Source organism: Mustela nivalis (assembly GCF_964662115.1).
Source record: "Mustela nivalis genome assembly, chromosome: 1".
Lineage (NCBI taxonomy): Eukaryota > Metazoa > Chordata > Mammalia > Carnivora > Mustelidae > Mustela > Mustela nivalis.
In genome coordinates, this window is record NC_139020.1 from 153577207 (window position 1) to 153592290 (window position 15084).

Genomic DNA, 15084 nt, shown 5'->3' on the forward strand with positions numbered 1-15084 from the left:
AGAGGTGTTGTTCTATCATTTTTGCCTTCAGTGTTACTGCTGAAAACCCAGCTATCAGTCTTATATTACTTGATGGGGAATCTCTCTTTTGTCTCTGCATGTTTTTAAGATCTTTCTTTAGCGTCCTGCCATATCTTTGTATGCCAAGTGTGGGTTTTGCTGGGCTTCCTAGAACTGAGGTTTGGTGTCTTCCATCACTTCTGGAATAGTCTCAGATATTTTTGTCTTTGAACTGCTGCTTATTCATTGTTTAATCCCTCTTAAGCATACTGAACATACTTATTTTCCAGTCTCTGAACCTTTGCAGAGATCGTGTGGTTTCTTTTTGATTCTAATTCTTGGTGCATTCTTTGTGTGTTTTGTAATTTTTTGACTGCTGGCTCCTGGTATTTTATCTGTGGGGGATAATTTGAAGCCTGGACTGAAACTGTACTTCTCCACAGAGAATTTGCATTTGATTCTATCAGGGACCTGGAGGAACAGTTAGCCCTGGAATCAGGGTTAAACTAAAATCTCCATAGAAGGTTTTAGGCAGCGCTTAGCCGGAATCCTGGCTGCAAAAGCATGTGAGGACCGGCTCGTCGTTGCAGGTTCTCAGGGCTGTGATTTTTTTTTTTCCTTACCCCCAACACCCAGGCTGGAGGTGGGTGGGCAGTTCGGCTCCCTTCCCTGGGGATTTCCCCTCTTTTTGCCTGCTGGTACAGCCCCTGGCGTCTCAGCTACACATCCTGGGGAAGCGGTCTCCTATTAGACTCCCATTTCAAACCATTCTTACATTTTTGTTTTTCATTCTCCATACCCCAGGGGCTGCAAAAACTAGCGTTGGTGATCACTGAGGCTTCTCGATCACTGAGGCTTCTCTGGGCCTTCGCGTGACTCTGACTTCAGGGCTCGCTGTACTTTTTCAGCTTCCTGCTTTGCCTCAGGGTGTGATCTTTGGGCAAAGTTTTCCTTTACCTTTGGGCAATGTTTTTGTGGCATTTTGAAAGATCAGTTGTAATTTAGTCCTCATTTGTGTGTGTTTCAGCAGAAGGTACACTACATGCATCGTGGCTCATCTGTTGTCTCTAGCTCTGGGGTTCGGTGCTTTGGGCTGTGAAGGGGTGTTGGTGGGGTGCTGTTCCTGACCAGCTCTTTCTCTTCTAGCACTTCGAGAGATGCTGCAGAACCACTCCTTTGTGGGCTGTGTGAATCCGCAGTGGGCCTTGGCACAGCATCAGACCAAGTTATACCTTCTCAACACCACCAAACTGAGGTAAACTAGTGAGTGCCTGACACAGCAGGGTGCCCCAACAATGGTCTGGAGGCATAGCCATGAAAAGCCAGGGACAGGGACCTGAGCTCTTTGGAAAGGTCCCAGGCTTTGGAGACAGAGGTGGTTTCCAATCCAGGCTCAAGCATTTCCCATTTGTATACAGTGGGCAAGGTACTCTCCTGAACTGTGTCTCAGATTTCTCATCTGCAAATTTGGAAATCACTAGTTAACTTGCAGGGTTTTGTGAGGTTATGAAATGACACGAGAAGCTTGATGTTTGGCAAGTCTTAGTCCTCAGTATGTGTTGACCACTGTGGTGGAACCACGGGTCGAGGGCTTAGTGTCGGCAGAGAATTCTAGCACCTGCTGTGTGCAGCGGAGTACTGTGAGAAAGAAGACCTGTAGAGAATGTCGCCAAGGCTTACTCTCACCACCACACAAGCCAGCGGGATTGACAAGCCGTGCCATTTGCCCAGTACGTAGCCAGTGACATATTGGTTGTCTCCAGAGACGTTGGTGGATGAGCTCCTAAGGAGTCTAAAAGCTGTATCAGATGTGTTCTCAGTTAGGTACAGATGGGAGGGCGCTGCCGCCCTGCACCTACTAGACGTTACCTGGCCACTGCGGGGTCCTTTCCCACAAACCCGTGGGCAAGGCAGCTGCCATACGTTGCTTGTGGGTACACACAAGATAAAAACTAATTTCCTCCCTTACAAAAAAACTGCCCAGCCCAGAGCTGACTATGACACACACACCCCTATGGATATTCAGAACTCACGCCTTTGGGGCTATTTTGGTGCAGCTCTGTTCAAGATCCTTTGTCTTCGCTTTGAGAATCCTTTGACTTGTGCATGGGGTTGTCTTTTATTAATGTGTTGGGAATTCTACTGCCCTTGCTCCTTCTTTTCCATCACGTGTAGTACATTTCCAAGGCTCCAAACACATTGTGTTCAGATTCTTTCATTTTACAAACAGAAAGCCAGGTTAGTCCAAGAATTTCAGATATTAATAAATGTGAATGGTTTCCCAGTGAGAAGGTAAAAGAAACAGATTGAAAACCAGGTTCAGAGTACAGAATCTGAATTCAATACCTTCCTTTTCCACCTTATTAACTCTGATCCGGGACAAGTCAGCTACTCACTTGGGTGCCTCACTTCCCACCCTCGTAACACAGGTGTCGCAGATGCCTTGTCTGCTTTGACTGATAATGAGAAGTCTTTAAACAGACCTATATGGTTCCAACTGCTTAAGAACTCTAAAGGACCATTGATTTGAGCTCCGTGTTGGGTAGGGAGGTCAGTGTGCTGGATACTTCCCAGCTGGCTCTGCAGTGCTGCCAGCCAGTGCATCACCCTACACCAAACACCCGGGTGGTCAGATTCGGCCTTGTCTCCACTTGGGATTATTTAGCAAGTCTCCTGCCATCCCTATGCACTCCATACCATTTTTAATGGTGAGTTGTTTAAAAAAAAAAAAAAGTGATTTACAGGATTCTTTGTAAGTGGAGAAGTAAGCAAAATTTCTTAGCGCTGTCAGCCGCATGTGGACCCCTGACTGGAGCACACAGCAGGTCCGGCTCCTTAGAGGAGGAGGATATCTTATAGATGGTCAGGAAGACTCCACAGCGCCTCCCATCCATGTTGCAGAGGTTCTTTCTCCCATTTGTCCTGACTGCTTAGCTGTCAAGCATGGATTCAGCGTTTCCTTAAAGTCACTTCATTTTTATTTTCAGTGAAGAACTGTTCTACCAGATACTCATTTATGATTTTGCCAATTTTGGTGTTCTCAGGCTCTCGGTAAGTTTACTTCCTGCTTCTCCCTTCTGAAACTTCCAACACCTAGTCATATCTGAAAATAATAGCTCTACCCCAGTATCTAATTTGTAGTATATTGGGTTTTTCTAAATATGCCAAAGATAGTGTCTGTATTGTATGATTTGTATAATTTGTATATGGAAGGATCTTTAGTTATAACCCAGTTTTATATGAAGCTGATCGGTTATTTGGTAGACAGCTTAAACAAAGTTTTATTATTATGTTGGTTAATACATACCTACTTAAGAAGATAAAAAGAGATAAAAGAAGATATAAAGAGATAAAAAGAGAAATAAACATTTCCTAAAGTCTATGATCCGAATACAACCAACCCCAGCTGACAGAATTAGGTCATTTTTTCCGAGACCTTTTCGTTGCTTAATTTTAATTTAGAATTAAAATCAGACTATTTATGTAGTTTCATATCATCGTTGTACAGCTGATGTAACTCTACAAAAAAGCCAATTGGTATTTTCATTGGGATTGTCTTGAATCTATAGAACAATTGGAGAGGAAATCTTTTGTTAGATTTATCCCTTAACATCCCACATTTTTGATGCTATTATAAATGGCATTTTAAATAATGTCCAGTTGTTTGTTGCTAGTATATAGAAACGAAGTGTTTAGTACATTGATCTTGTACCTTGCAACCTTGACAAACTCATTTAGTAGTGCCGGTAGTTTTCTTACAGATTTCCGTCAGTTTCTGCATGGATAATCACACCCTCTGTGTATAAAGGCAGATTTATTTTTCCTGTCAAATCTGGATGGCTTTTCTTTTTCTTGCCTAATTGCACTGGCTAGACCCTTAGTACAATGTTGAATAGAAGTGGTGAGCATGGAAATCCTTCTTTTATTGCGGATCTTATGGGGAAACACATTTAGTCTTTCCAAAGTATGTTCTTTGCTGTAGGTGAGATGAAATGTCCTTTATGACTTTGAGGAAGTTACTTTTATTCAGGAATGGATACTGAGTTTTTTCAAATGCCTTTTCTGCATCTGTCAAGAGATAATTGCGTGATACTCTTTTTTAAATTTCTTAATATAATGAATTTCATTGATTTTCATTTTAAAATCCAATCTTGTACATTCCTGGAATGAACCCTGCTTGTACATGATGTATTACTTTTTTTACATATTACTGAAATTGATTTGTCAGTATTTTGTTTATAGTTGGCTACATTATGTTCATGAATGATACTGGTTTTTATTTTTCCTATAGTCTTTGATTTTGGTATCAGCATTAATGCTGGCTTCATAGAATGAGTTGGGAGCTGTCTATCCTCTCCTTTTCCATCATCTGAAAGAGTTTATATAGAATTGTATAGAATTTATTCTTTAAATGTTTGGTAGAATTCATCAGTGAGTGAAGCCATCTGGGCCTGGAGATTTCCTCATGGGAAGGTTTTTAACTTTAAATTCAGTTTCTTTCATAGATAACTATTCAGATTATCTTTTTTATTCTTGACAGAGCTTTGCTTTTGGTTTCTTTCAAGGAATTTGCCCATTGAAGTTTTTTAATTTATTGGCAGGAAGTTGTTCATAGTATTTTTCATAATCTTTTAATGTCTAGATCCTCTCTCATTCTTAATATTGGCGATGTGCACCCTCTTTTTAACCTGATCAGTCTGGTTAGAAGCTTACCAACTTTTATTGCTCTCAAAGAACTTTTTGTATCATTGATTTTTCTTTTGATTTTCTGTTTTCTAGTCCATTGATAATTTACTTCCTTTCTACTTATTTTGGGTTTAATTTGCTCTCCTCTTTCAAATTTCTTAAGGTAGAAACTGAGGTTACTGATTTGATGTCATTCTTTTCTAATATAGGTGTTAAGTGCTAATAAACTGTTGGGTCCTTTCATTGACTTCTCTATTATGAGAAAATAGGAATAGTGTTCTGTGGGTTTATAACATGTATGTTATAATGTAACATACATGTTATATGTATAACATTATATGTTAAAAATGTATGACCATAGTAACATCAGATGGGGAACATGGAAGAAAATAAGACATCTTATTTTTAACCGTATATTTCAGTCTTCTTCCTAAACAGATGACTTACCTGAGATGTCACTGAATTGGTTCTCCCCTCCGCTTGCGTTCGTTATCAGTGCATGGGAGGGCAGTGCCTCCACATGGCCTCCCCCTCCTACCTGTTTGGCAGGCTGGCATATCCTCTCTGCTCAAACAGCCACTAGTGAGGAGAAGGAAAAGGTTTCCTTGTGGATTTTCAAGTGTTTTCTTTGTGGGAGATGGGGAGTGATGTTAGATTTGGGGTTTCTCAGCTGCTTTCATGAAAATGGCTTTGTGGTTTTCACACAGGCACATCTCATTTTATTCTGTGCTTCATTGCACGTCACAGACCTTGCATTTCTACAAATTCAAGGTCTGTGGCAACACTACAGTGAGCAAGTCTTGGCACCATCTTTCTGACAGCATTTACTCACTTCATGTCTCTGTGTTACATTTTGGCAATTCTGGCAATATTTCAAACTTTTTTTAATTATTATTTTATTTGTATATAATTACAAACTGTGATCAGTGATAATAATTCACTGGAAGCTCAGATAGTTAGCATTTTTTAGCAGTAATTTTTTTTCCAGAAGCACACATTTTCTTTTTTCTTCTTCACTTTTTATATTTAAATTTGATTAATTAACATTAATGTATTGTTTGTTTCAGGGGCACAGGTCTGTGGATTATCAGTCTTATTTAACACCCAGTGCTCATTACAACACGTACCCTCTCCAGTGTCCATCATCCAGTTACCCCATCTCTCCACCCGCCCCCTCCAGCAACCCTCTGTTTCATGTTTCCTACGTTTGTCTCCCTCTCTGATTTCATCTTGTTCCATTTTTTCCTCTCTTCCCCTATGATCTTAAACTTGATTCTTAAACTCTGTATATCAGTAAGATCATAATTGTCTTTCTTTGATTGACTTATTTAATTTAGCATAGTCCAGTTCCATCCACGTAGTTGCAAATGGCAAGATTTCAGGTGTTTTTTTTTTTTTTTAAAGATTTTATTTGTTTATTTGACAGAGAGAGACAGAGAGGTCACAAGTAGGCAGAGAGAGAGAGGGAGAAGCAGGCTCCCCGCCAAGGAGAGAGCCCGATGTGGGGCTCGATGACCTGGGCCGAAGGCAGAGGGATCATGACCTGGGCCGAAGACAAAGGCCTAACCCACTGAGCCACCCAGGCGCCCCAAGATTTCAGGTTTTTTGATGGCTGAGTAATATTCCATTGTATATATATACCACATCTTCTTTAGCCATTCATCTGTCAGTGGACATCTGGGCTTTTTCCATAGTTTGGCTGTTGTGGACCTTGCTGCTATCAACATTGGGGTGCAGGTGCCCCTTTGGACCATTTCATTTGTTATCTTTGGGCTAAATACTGAGCAATGAAATTGCTGGGTCATAGGGTAGCTCTGTTTTCAACTTTTTGAGGAATCTTCATACTGTTTTCCAGAGTGGCTGCACCAGCTTGCATTCTCACCAGCAGTATAGGAGGGTTCCCCTTTCTCTGCATCTTCGCCAGCATCTGTCATTTCCTGACTTGTTAATTTTAGCCATTCTGACTGGTGTGAGGTGGTATCTCATTGTGGTTTTGATTTCTATTTCCCTGATGCTGAGTAATGTGGAGCACTTTTTCATGTGTGTGTTTGGCCATCTGGGTGTCTTTGCAGAAATGTCTGTTCATGTCCTCTGCCTATTTCTTTTTTTTTTTTTCTCTCCCTAAAGATTTTATTTATTTGACAGAGAAAGACACAGCAAGAGAGGGAATAGACATAGGGGGAGTGGGAGAGGGAGAAGCAGGCTTCCTATGGAGCAGGGAGCCCGATGCGGGGCTCGATCCCAGGACCCTAGGATCATGACCTGAGCCAAAGGCAGATGCTTAACAACTGAGCCACCCAGGTGTCCCCTCTGCCTATTTCTTGATTGGATTATTTGTTCTTTGGGTGTTGAGTTTGGTAAATTCTTTATAGATTTTGGATACTAACCTTTCATCTGTTAAATTGTTTGCAAATATCTTCTCCCAGTTCTGCCAGTTGTCTTTTGGTTTTGTTGATAGTTTCCTTTGCTGTGCAAAAGCTTTTTATCTTAATGAAATTCCAAAAGTTCATTTTTGCCTTTGTTTCCGTTGCCTTTGGAGACAAGTCTAGCAAGTAGTTGCCGTGGCGGAGGTTGAAAAGGTTGCCTGTGTTCTCCTTGAGGATTTTGATGGATTCCTGTCTCACATTTAGGTCTTTCATCCATTTGGGTCTATTTTTGTGCGTGGTGTAAGAAGATGGTCCAATTTCATTCTTCTGCATGTGGCTGCCCAATTTTCCCAGCACCATTTATTGAAGAGACTTTTTTTTCCATTGGACATTCTTTCCTGCTTTGTAGATTAGTTGACCATAATTCCCTCTAGAATTATCCCAGTACCTGTCAAACGTGAAAGCACAAGCTGTCACAGTGAGCTGGGAGGCCGAGCTGGATGACCCAGGGCTAGTGAGCCCTCGTCTGTGAGTGTCCATTTCTGGGCTCTCTGTTCTGTTCCATTGGTCTGTGTGTCTGTGTATATGCCAGTACCATGCTGTTTTGATGATTGCAGCTGAGAAGTTTTAGTTATGTGCATTGTTTTTTTAGATATACTCTATTTTGTATTTCATAAATAGGATATATGTGTGTAAACCTAACTTTTATGTGCACTGGGAAACCAGAAAATTCATTTGACTCACTATACGTGATACTCCTTTACATAGCAGTCTGGAATCAAACCAGTACCTCCAAGGTGTGCCTGTGGTAGTTTTGTGGGAAGGAATTCAGGCTTCACTTGGAGGGACTGTTAACGTGGTCTTTGTTCTAGGAGCCAGCACCACTATTTGACCTGGCCATGCTAGCCTTGGATAGTCCTGAGAGTGGCTGGACGGAGGAAGATGGTCCCAAAGAAGGACTTGCCGAGTACATTGTTGAGTTTCTGAAGAAGAAGGCTGAGATGCTCACAGACTATTTCTCTTTGGAAATCGATGAGGTGTGTAACAGCCATTGTATTCCTCTGTTGTATTCCTCACGTAAGAGCCAAGTTGTGTAGTTGGTCCTCAGTCAGGGTGAGAAGGCCACCCACCCTTGTGAGAAGCAGCACGAGACATCTATTTACATCCTCACCCCCTATTTTCATGTCTAGGTTACACCACCTTTTTCTCATCCAGTCATGCCCATTCCTGTTCCCAGGGTGAAGGACCCCAACAAGAGAGAGCTGAATTCCACAGTCCCTACAGGCCACAGTAAATGAGATGATGCCAGGCCACTTGCTTTGTTTCTTCCTCTTATGCTTAAACTTTGGGGCTTTCCATATCTCTGTATTCTTTAATTGGTGAGCATATTGAAAAAAGTAGTTGTTCTGCTTCATGTCAGTACAAAAAGCTTTTTAAGTGCTTTGCTCTCCCACCCCTGGTGCCCAGCTAAGTCAAGCACCTGGTCGCCCGAAGTGTGGGCATGTGGATAAGACCTGGAGGGAGCACTGGGGAAAAGGAACTTGATTAAACTGTAACAGTTTATTTCTTGTCTCCTTCTCATGGCCTTTTCTTCACAACCAGGAAGGGAACCTGACTGGATTACCCCTGCTGATCGACAACTATGTGCCTCCTTTGGAGGGTCTGCCTATCTTCATTCTTCGACTAGCCACGGAGGCAAGTGGTCAAGCTGTTTTTAATATGGGGGTACCTGCGTGTGGGCTTGGGGGAGAGGGCATGGGGCCACACCTTCACATGGAATGATGAAAAGGGTAACACAGCTTGACGGCCCCCCCTGACCCCACCTACCCCAGCAGTACTCAGCAGTTCCAGTTTATAGATTTAATGCCTAAAATTTTACATGTAAAAAGCTTTAAGCAGTCTGTGACCTTGACTTGGAAATGAAATGTGTTTCATTTTCATTCAGCAAGTACCTATGCTGAGGTATTAAATTCTCTCTTTGGACTAGGTGAACTGGGATGAAGAGAAGGAATGTTTTGAAAGCCTCAGTAAAGAATGTGCTATGTTTTACTCCATTCGGAAGCAGTACGTATCTGAGGAGTCGACCCTCTCGGGCCAGCAGGTACTGTAGTGACGCACAGTAGCACCCGGGAAGGGGCTGGGCTCTCATAACAACGTTTAGGAAATGAAACTTGCTACCTCTGAATTCCTAGGATTTCACTGCACATAAGGTTTAAACATAATGGTCAGGTTTTATTCATGAATTCTGCTTCCTTCTGCTCGTTTGGAAGGTCCCTCTAGAATTATCCCAGTACCTGTCAAACGTGAAAGCACAAGCTGTCACAGTGAGCTGGGAGGCCGAGCTGGATGACCCAGGGCTAGTGAGCCCTCGTCTCCTGTCGTTAGCCCTCCAGCACACAGCCCCCAGTCTCCCCACGCTTGTTTAGCTTTGGCCCATTTAATCTGACCACTGCTCTGCCAGGAGAACAGGGCAGTACTAAGGTCAGATCCCTAGCTTTTCTTACAGACCTTTCTGTACACAGAAAGGGCTTGGGTGACTGCACTTCCTACTGAACATCCTAGTCCATCATAGTCCGGATCAGATGTTACATTAGATCCTGCTACAATCCACAGTTCCTCCCGAATGGAAACAAAGTTCCATGGGAGAAAGTCTCTGACTTCTCTTCCTGTTGTCACCTTTCAACATTTGGGGCTGTAGGATCCCTGAGAGATTGAGAAGAGGGATGTCTCACCAGCATTAGGAAAACAGCAGATTGTAATGAGCAAGACATCCAGGTCCAGTACAGGTCAGCCAGGAAACCACAAATGCTGGGATGTGAGTGGGCCAAATAGGGAGGCTTGTGACCTCTTAACACATCTTTTCCAGGGGGAAGTGTCCGGCTCCTCTGCAAACCCCTGGAAGCGGACTGTGGAACACGTTGTCTATAAAGCCTTACGCTCACACCTTCTGCCTCCTAGACATTTCACAGAAGATGGAAATATTCTACAGCTTGCTAACTTGCCTGATCTGTACAAAGTCTTCGAGAGGTGCTAACCACACTCACTTGTGGACTCTGGGCTGTGCGGTTCTTGCCTTGTGTCCTGATGAGGGTAGGTCTTACAGTTGACGACTCCCATTTGCCCTCTAACTAGTAGCACTCTTTCACGCTCGGTGGAGTGACCAGAAATAAATTGTCAAATGTGTCCTAACATGATTGATTTAATTTCACTACACTTGAAAGGTTTTCTAGATCCATTTTCACCTACAGTATACCCGATTGTGTTGAAGAATCCAAAAGTCGTTTGAAAAGCCCTCTGGGCATCTGAAAAGAATTCTTAAAAGGCCTTGGAGATTTTATAGATCTCGCTCTGGTTTGAGTCTTTGGTATTCTAATTTCTGATATCAGCAGATATGAATTACATTGGTCCATATGCCTCTGGAAAGAGGTGCCGAACATGTAAGAGGCTCTGGTGACACTGAATATGGAGAAAGCTGAATTGATAATCTGTTACTACGTACCTAACCAAAGCTAATTAATTTGTAATGAAAAAAAACTTGCGAGAAGACAGCAGTCCTTACAGAGTTTGTAACTGGTATGCATCTTCAGTGAGCCCCCTTTGTTAATGGATCTGAATCCTACCAGCTTAAGATAAAGTTCTAGTTATTCTTGTCTGAAGGATGACATAAAATTACAAACTTAAGCTGTAGGTGTCATTACAATAAGCTGCCTTAACACTAGCCTGCATTAACAGAAATGTGCATTGAGCACAGGGAGGAAGAACACCCACAGTACTTAGGTACAATCCAGATTACAAGACTCAGTGAAGAATGTTCCATGAGAAAGAACAGGGAACTCTACCTAATGAAGACATGGAGCCATTCCCTTTGGAAGAGACCAGGACAACAGGAGACAAATTTGTTGTACCACAAAAGGGGCAAGGTCAGGTTCTACCACATAGAACTTCGAAAAAGTCAAAGGGTGGCTCAGTAGTGGGGCTCGGTGAGACCAGTGGGGCACAGGCTGAGCAGCCCCCAGCCTGACTCCAGGACCTCACCCTCTTCCCCTCTCCCCCATTTCCCACATGGGTGATTACTGGTAGGACTATAGGAAATCCCCTCCATTCAGGACAGTGGTTTCGTATTTTAAAATTAAAAGGCTCATTGCTCTGAAGAAGGGGGTAATTTGTAGAGATTTTCTTCACATTCAAGTTAGCTGTAGCATCTAGTTTCAAGTCAGCTTTATTTATCTCATGTGCCTTTAATTCACTAGACTTCTCCCAGCCTTGGTTCTGAAGATACAGCCACCATCTCCATAAACCCACCTTGATTCTGAGGGCAAAAGCGAATCACAAAGCCTGCAGAGTAGCCACATTCGATGATAAAAGCCCCTTGAACTGGGTGCCTTTAAAGATGAAACTGACTGGATTCTTAAAAAGTTATATCCCGATTGTTCTCCTTGGGGAGGAGACAAAAGCAGAGGGGAAAGATCAGAGGCGTGGCTGTGGCTGCCCTGAGGTGTTTTAAAAGCTCCTCTAACAAAAATGAATGTGTCGGTAGCCAGCTGTGGTCAGCAAGAGGGGGCGTTTTAATAGAGTCTTCAGGCCGACCTCCCGCCTGCCTGCTCCCCCCACCCTGCCGGGCTTGTCTGAGGTTCCATTCCACAAAGCAGCAGCAGATGAGATACTTTACATGAGATACAGCACAGCTGATGTTGAAGACGAAGGGCCCTGCTCTTACTTTAAGAGTGTTAGGCTTTGGACTTGCCCGGCCACATGCAACAAAGCAAGTTTTATATACACTCCCCATATCTTTTTCTAACATTTTCTTATATAAATTTAAATATTTTACAAAAAAAGGCTTTTTTCCTCCAAACATAGAAATTTGAGTGAAACATATATTCCCCACCTGTGAACTTGGTTCTTCACTAAAATATAAATGCTATCTGAAATCAAGGGTAAGTGTCTTTTGACCGCTGGAGATGACTGAAGTCTGAATTGCACAGTGGAGAAGGCACTTGTGTTTTCCGAGGTCTCCAGCCGAGTTATCTCATTGGGCACTCACAGAGTTGCTGTCCTCCGGAACCCGTGCCAAGGCCTCTGAGTGCCCAGTCACTGAGACAGTTGGGGAAAAGTGGTGAGTAAAATTGATTCTAAAATTATGGAAATAAAAAATAAAAACAGCATGGACCAGCTCTTAGTCTAGAATCAAACTACAAACGAAATCCAAAGTGTTCATTCATGAAGATTCAAACCTGTTCCATTCTCTCATAAATTATAAAATACAAAGGTGGCTATTTAAATGACAAAACTCAAACAGTACTGAAGGGGGTCTGTGTCAATGGACAAAAAGTCAGTCCCTCTGGGAGGGGCCCCAGGAGCAGCACCTGGGCCAGAGGGTAGCCTCCTACTGCTGGGCCAGAAGTGCTGTCCTGTTGGCCTTCATCTTCTCCAGCCGCTTGGCCAGGTGGCTGTTGGTCATCTCCATCTCCTCAATCTTGTCCAGTGCTGTTCGTAACTGCAGACAGGGAGAGCCGGGTCACTTCACATGGTCATACGTGAACCCCAGTGCCACCTGAGCACCCTCCACCATGCCCCCCCACCCAAGAACAGAAGTGCTGCCAGCTCGGCCTTGCATGGCACCCCGTGGCCTCAGCTCTCTTCTGCCAGCTGGCAGTGCCCAGCAGGGACACTGAGCCTCAATCCCAGGAAGGGCAGACAGCAGGTGGGGAGACAGACCAGCTCTACAACAGAAGGGAGACCTGTCCTTTCTCTTGGTTTCTAATTGACCAAAGCCTAAAAGTAAATGGCAGTCACTGTGCAGGTCAAAAACCAACACCAAAGAGGAAGAGCCTCCATTGCTATTCCCTTAAGACTTGGACCCAGGATTCAGTTCCTCAGGCAGCAAAGGATCTTTTCTTTAAGCATGCAACAGCAGGTACCTCTCGCTGTAGCTTCCTCTTTTCCGCCTTCAGTTCATCCTCCACCTTCTCAGCATTCTCCGCGGCGGTCTTATACCTCAGCACCTGGCCCTCGAGCCGGCTGATCTGTCAACAAGAGAACACGAGCCTCTGCTAGTGAGCACCGGGAGCCCCTTTCTCGCAGCCACATGGAAACACAGGATCATTACAAATCCCAAGTCATCCCCTCATGGTGAGTCATAGGGCCTCTCAGAACCCGACGGCTATTTATAGATCAAGAAATGTCCCTGGAGAGGATTACAGCTGGAGAGTCATTACAGAATCAATTTCCCATGTTAAGTTTATGATGAACATATTATTTAAGTGCCAAATTAACATTGCAGGACAAGATTCACTGAATGGAAAAGCATTTGGACTTTCTGAAAAGTGCAATAAGGGATTTTCAAGCTACAGTCTTCCTAAAGTCTCTTGAAATAATCTGGAAAAAACAATTATACTATAGTCTTGTGCATTTTTACAACTAACAAAAGGTTGAAGTGTCCTGCCAGGTTTTCTCTGCTGGTTTTTCTACTTTGAGAGCTTTTACAGAGACCCCACTACAGAGACAGCCCAAGGAAAGCTGGGTACCCCTGGAATTGGCCACTCAGATGCAGGAAGTTGCAAAGGGAGTGTTAATCACTTGGTAGCATGCTAAACAAGTACTTACACTCTGCTCCAATGTGGTTATATCCTGTTCTGCCTTTGAAAGCTTAAATTTATATTCACTAATTTGTCTATTGGCATCTCCTAGAAGAGAAGAGAACAGTCAATCACCTGTCAGCAGCTGTGACCTCAGGCAGTGACAACCTCTGCAGCCCAGGAGGGGACAGTAAAGTGGAAGGAGACGAACGCAAATGCCCATGGGGTGGCCACAGCACCTCTGCAGCCTGGACTCCAGAATGGCTCTCTTGCCAGAAGCTCTAACACCTGATCCCAGCATCCCTTGGACCAGGGAGTTGGAAGAAAATGTGACTCTTTATGCTATGGTGTGGGGAGGCTGACCACTGAGGAGAGCCCTGTCAGTGCATCAGTGGCCCCCAACAACCTTACGTGCTGCCCTTCCCCCAGGAGCCTCCAGTTTCCCTCACCTTCCTTCCTTCCAGGCTCCCTTCTGCTGCCATACCTCGAGGACCCTTCCTTGCCCACCTCTGACTCATGTCCTCAGCATGCCTCTACTTAGTCTCCTGGAACTTCACCTTCCCTGTCATGTTTTTAATGGCTTTTCTAAGATGATCATGCCTTCTAAACACTGTGTACCTGAGGAGAGGGGCCATGGCTCTGCCATCCTTAGTCTACCTCTGTATCTCACCAAGGGCTTTGGGCCTGTGCTTAATAAACATTTGCTCAAAGAAATGCTTTTCAGTAACATTGTGATAATATGATGGGTAGACTTCTAAATCATTAGTTGTACTTCTGACCTAAGAAGTCATTTAAAATAAGAAGTTTGAAAATTCACTCCAGCCAACCAAATTTCACAAAAATCACCTGAAATGATTATAGGGTAGGAATCATAAGGCCTATAGGAGATAAACCAAATCTAAGCCATCTAACTTAAGAACCTTTCTGCTTTTCCACATCATTAAGGTTATAACTACTTATATAATCTTCAGGCAGAGATTCTTCTCACAGGTAGTTAATGTCACCTGGAAAGTAATAGAGCTATAAAACTGTCTCCCTGAAGGCCCCTCTGGCAGTGACAGATAAGAGTTCCTACTGCTGGGCTCTAAAACAGAAGCTTCAGGATCTGGTTTTAATCCTTCATCCCAGACACTTACTATCACAATGTGTTGCTTCCTTCTCGTGGCAAACCTCCCTTTCCTTCCTGTTTTCATGCTTGCCATGAAATTCCATTCGACCACACCATGCTTCTATCCCCGGGCTTCCTTTGCCGGCCAAACCCAGTCTATCAGGTCCCACTGAGCCCACCTCGTTCGACAGTTCACTCTGGGTCCTTCCCAGACACTAGCTCCATAATGCCCACCCGCCCTAGAAGCATTCACACGTCAGGCATGCCCGTTCTCCCTCAGTGTGACTCCTTTTGAATTTGCTGCTTTAGGCCAATCTCTTTCAAATCTACTCCCTGCCCTTCTTTAAGA

General features: G+C 43.6%; 2 protein-coding genes across 26 annotated transcripts in view; one reads left to right on the forward strand and one right to left on the reverse strand.

Moving 5' to 3' along the window:
• The window catches only part of MLH1 (mutL homolog 1), a 55582-nt gene extending 41241 nt beyond the window's left edge, over positions 1-14341 (forward strand). For 4 of the 8 annotated variants that reach the window (XM_082745512.1, XM_082745511.1, XM_082745513.1 and 1 more), the window contains 6 exons: positions 1147-1255; positions 2988-3051; positions 7925-8089; positions 8655-8747; positions 9040-9153; positions 9919-10241. In XM_082745512.1, coding sequence (XP_082601638.1) covers positions 1147-1255; positions 2988-3051; positions 7925-8089; positions 8655-8747; positions 9040-9153; positions 9919-10086 — 713 coding nt within the window. In that variant the 3' untranslated portion in view covers positions 10087-10241. Of the gene's footprint in view, positions 1-1146; positions 1256-2987; positions 3052-7924; positions 8090-8654; positions 8748-9039; positions 9154-9918; positions 10242-10784; positions 10973-11985; positions 13182-13739 lie in introns of those variants that run through there. The other 4 variants (XR_014315598.1, XR_014315600.1, XR_014315601.1 and 1 more) reach the window with 3 other exon arrangements.
• The window catches only part of LRRFIP2 (LRR binding FLII interacting protein 2), a 106891-nt gene continuing 103403 nt past the window's right edge, over positions 11597-15084 (reverse strand). For 15 of the 18 annotated variants that reach the window (XM_082745568.1, XM_082745570.1, XM_082745567.1 and 12 more), the window contains 3 exons: positions 13656-13735; positions 12971-13075; positions 11597-12546 (listed from right to left, as the gene is read on the reverse strand). In XM_082745568.1, coding sequence (XP_082601694.1) covers positions 12436-12546; positions 12971-13075; positions 13656-13735 — 296 coding nt within the window. In that variant the 3' untranslated portion in view covers positions 11597-12435. The remainder of the gene's footprint in view (positions 12547-12970; positions 13076-13655; positions 13736-15084) is intronic. The other 3 variants (XM_082745561.1, XM_082745562.1, XM_082745566.1) reach the window with 1 other exon arrangement.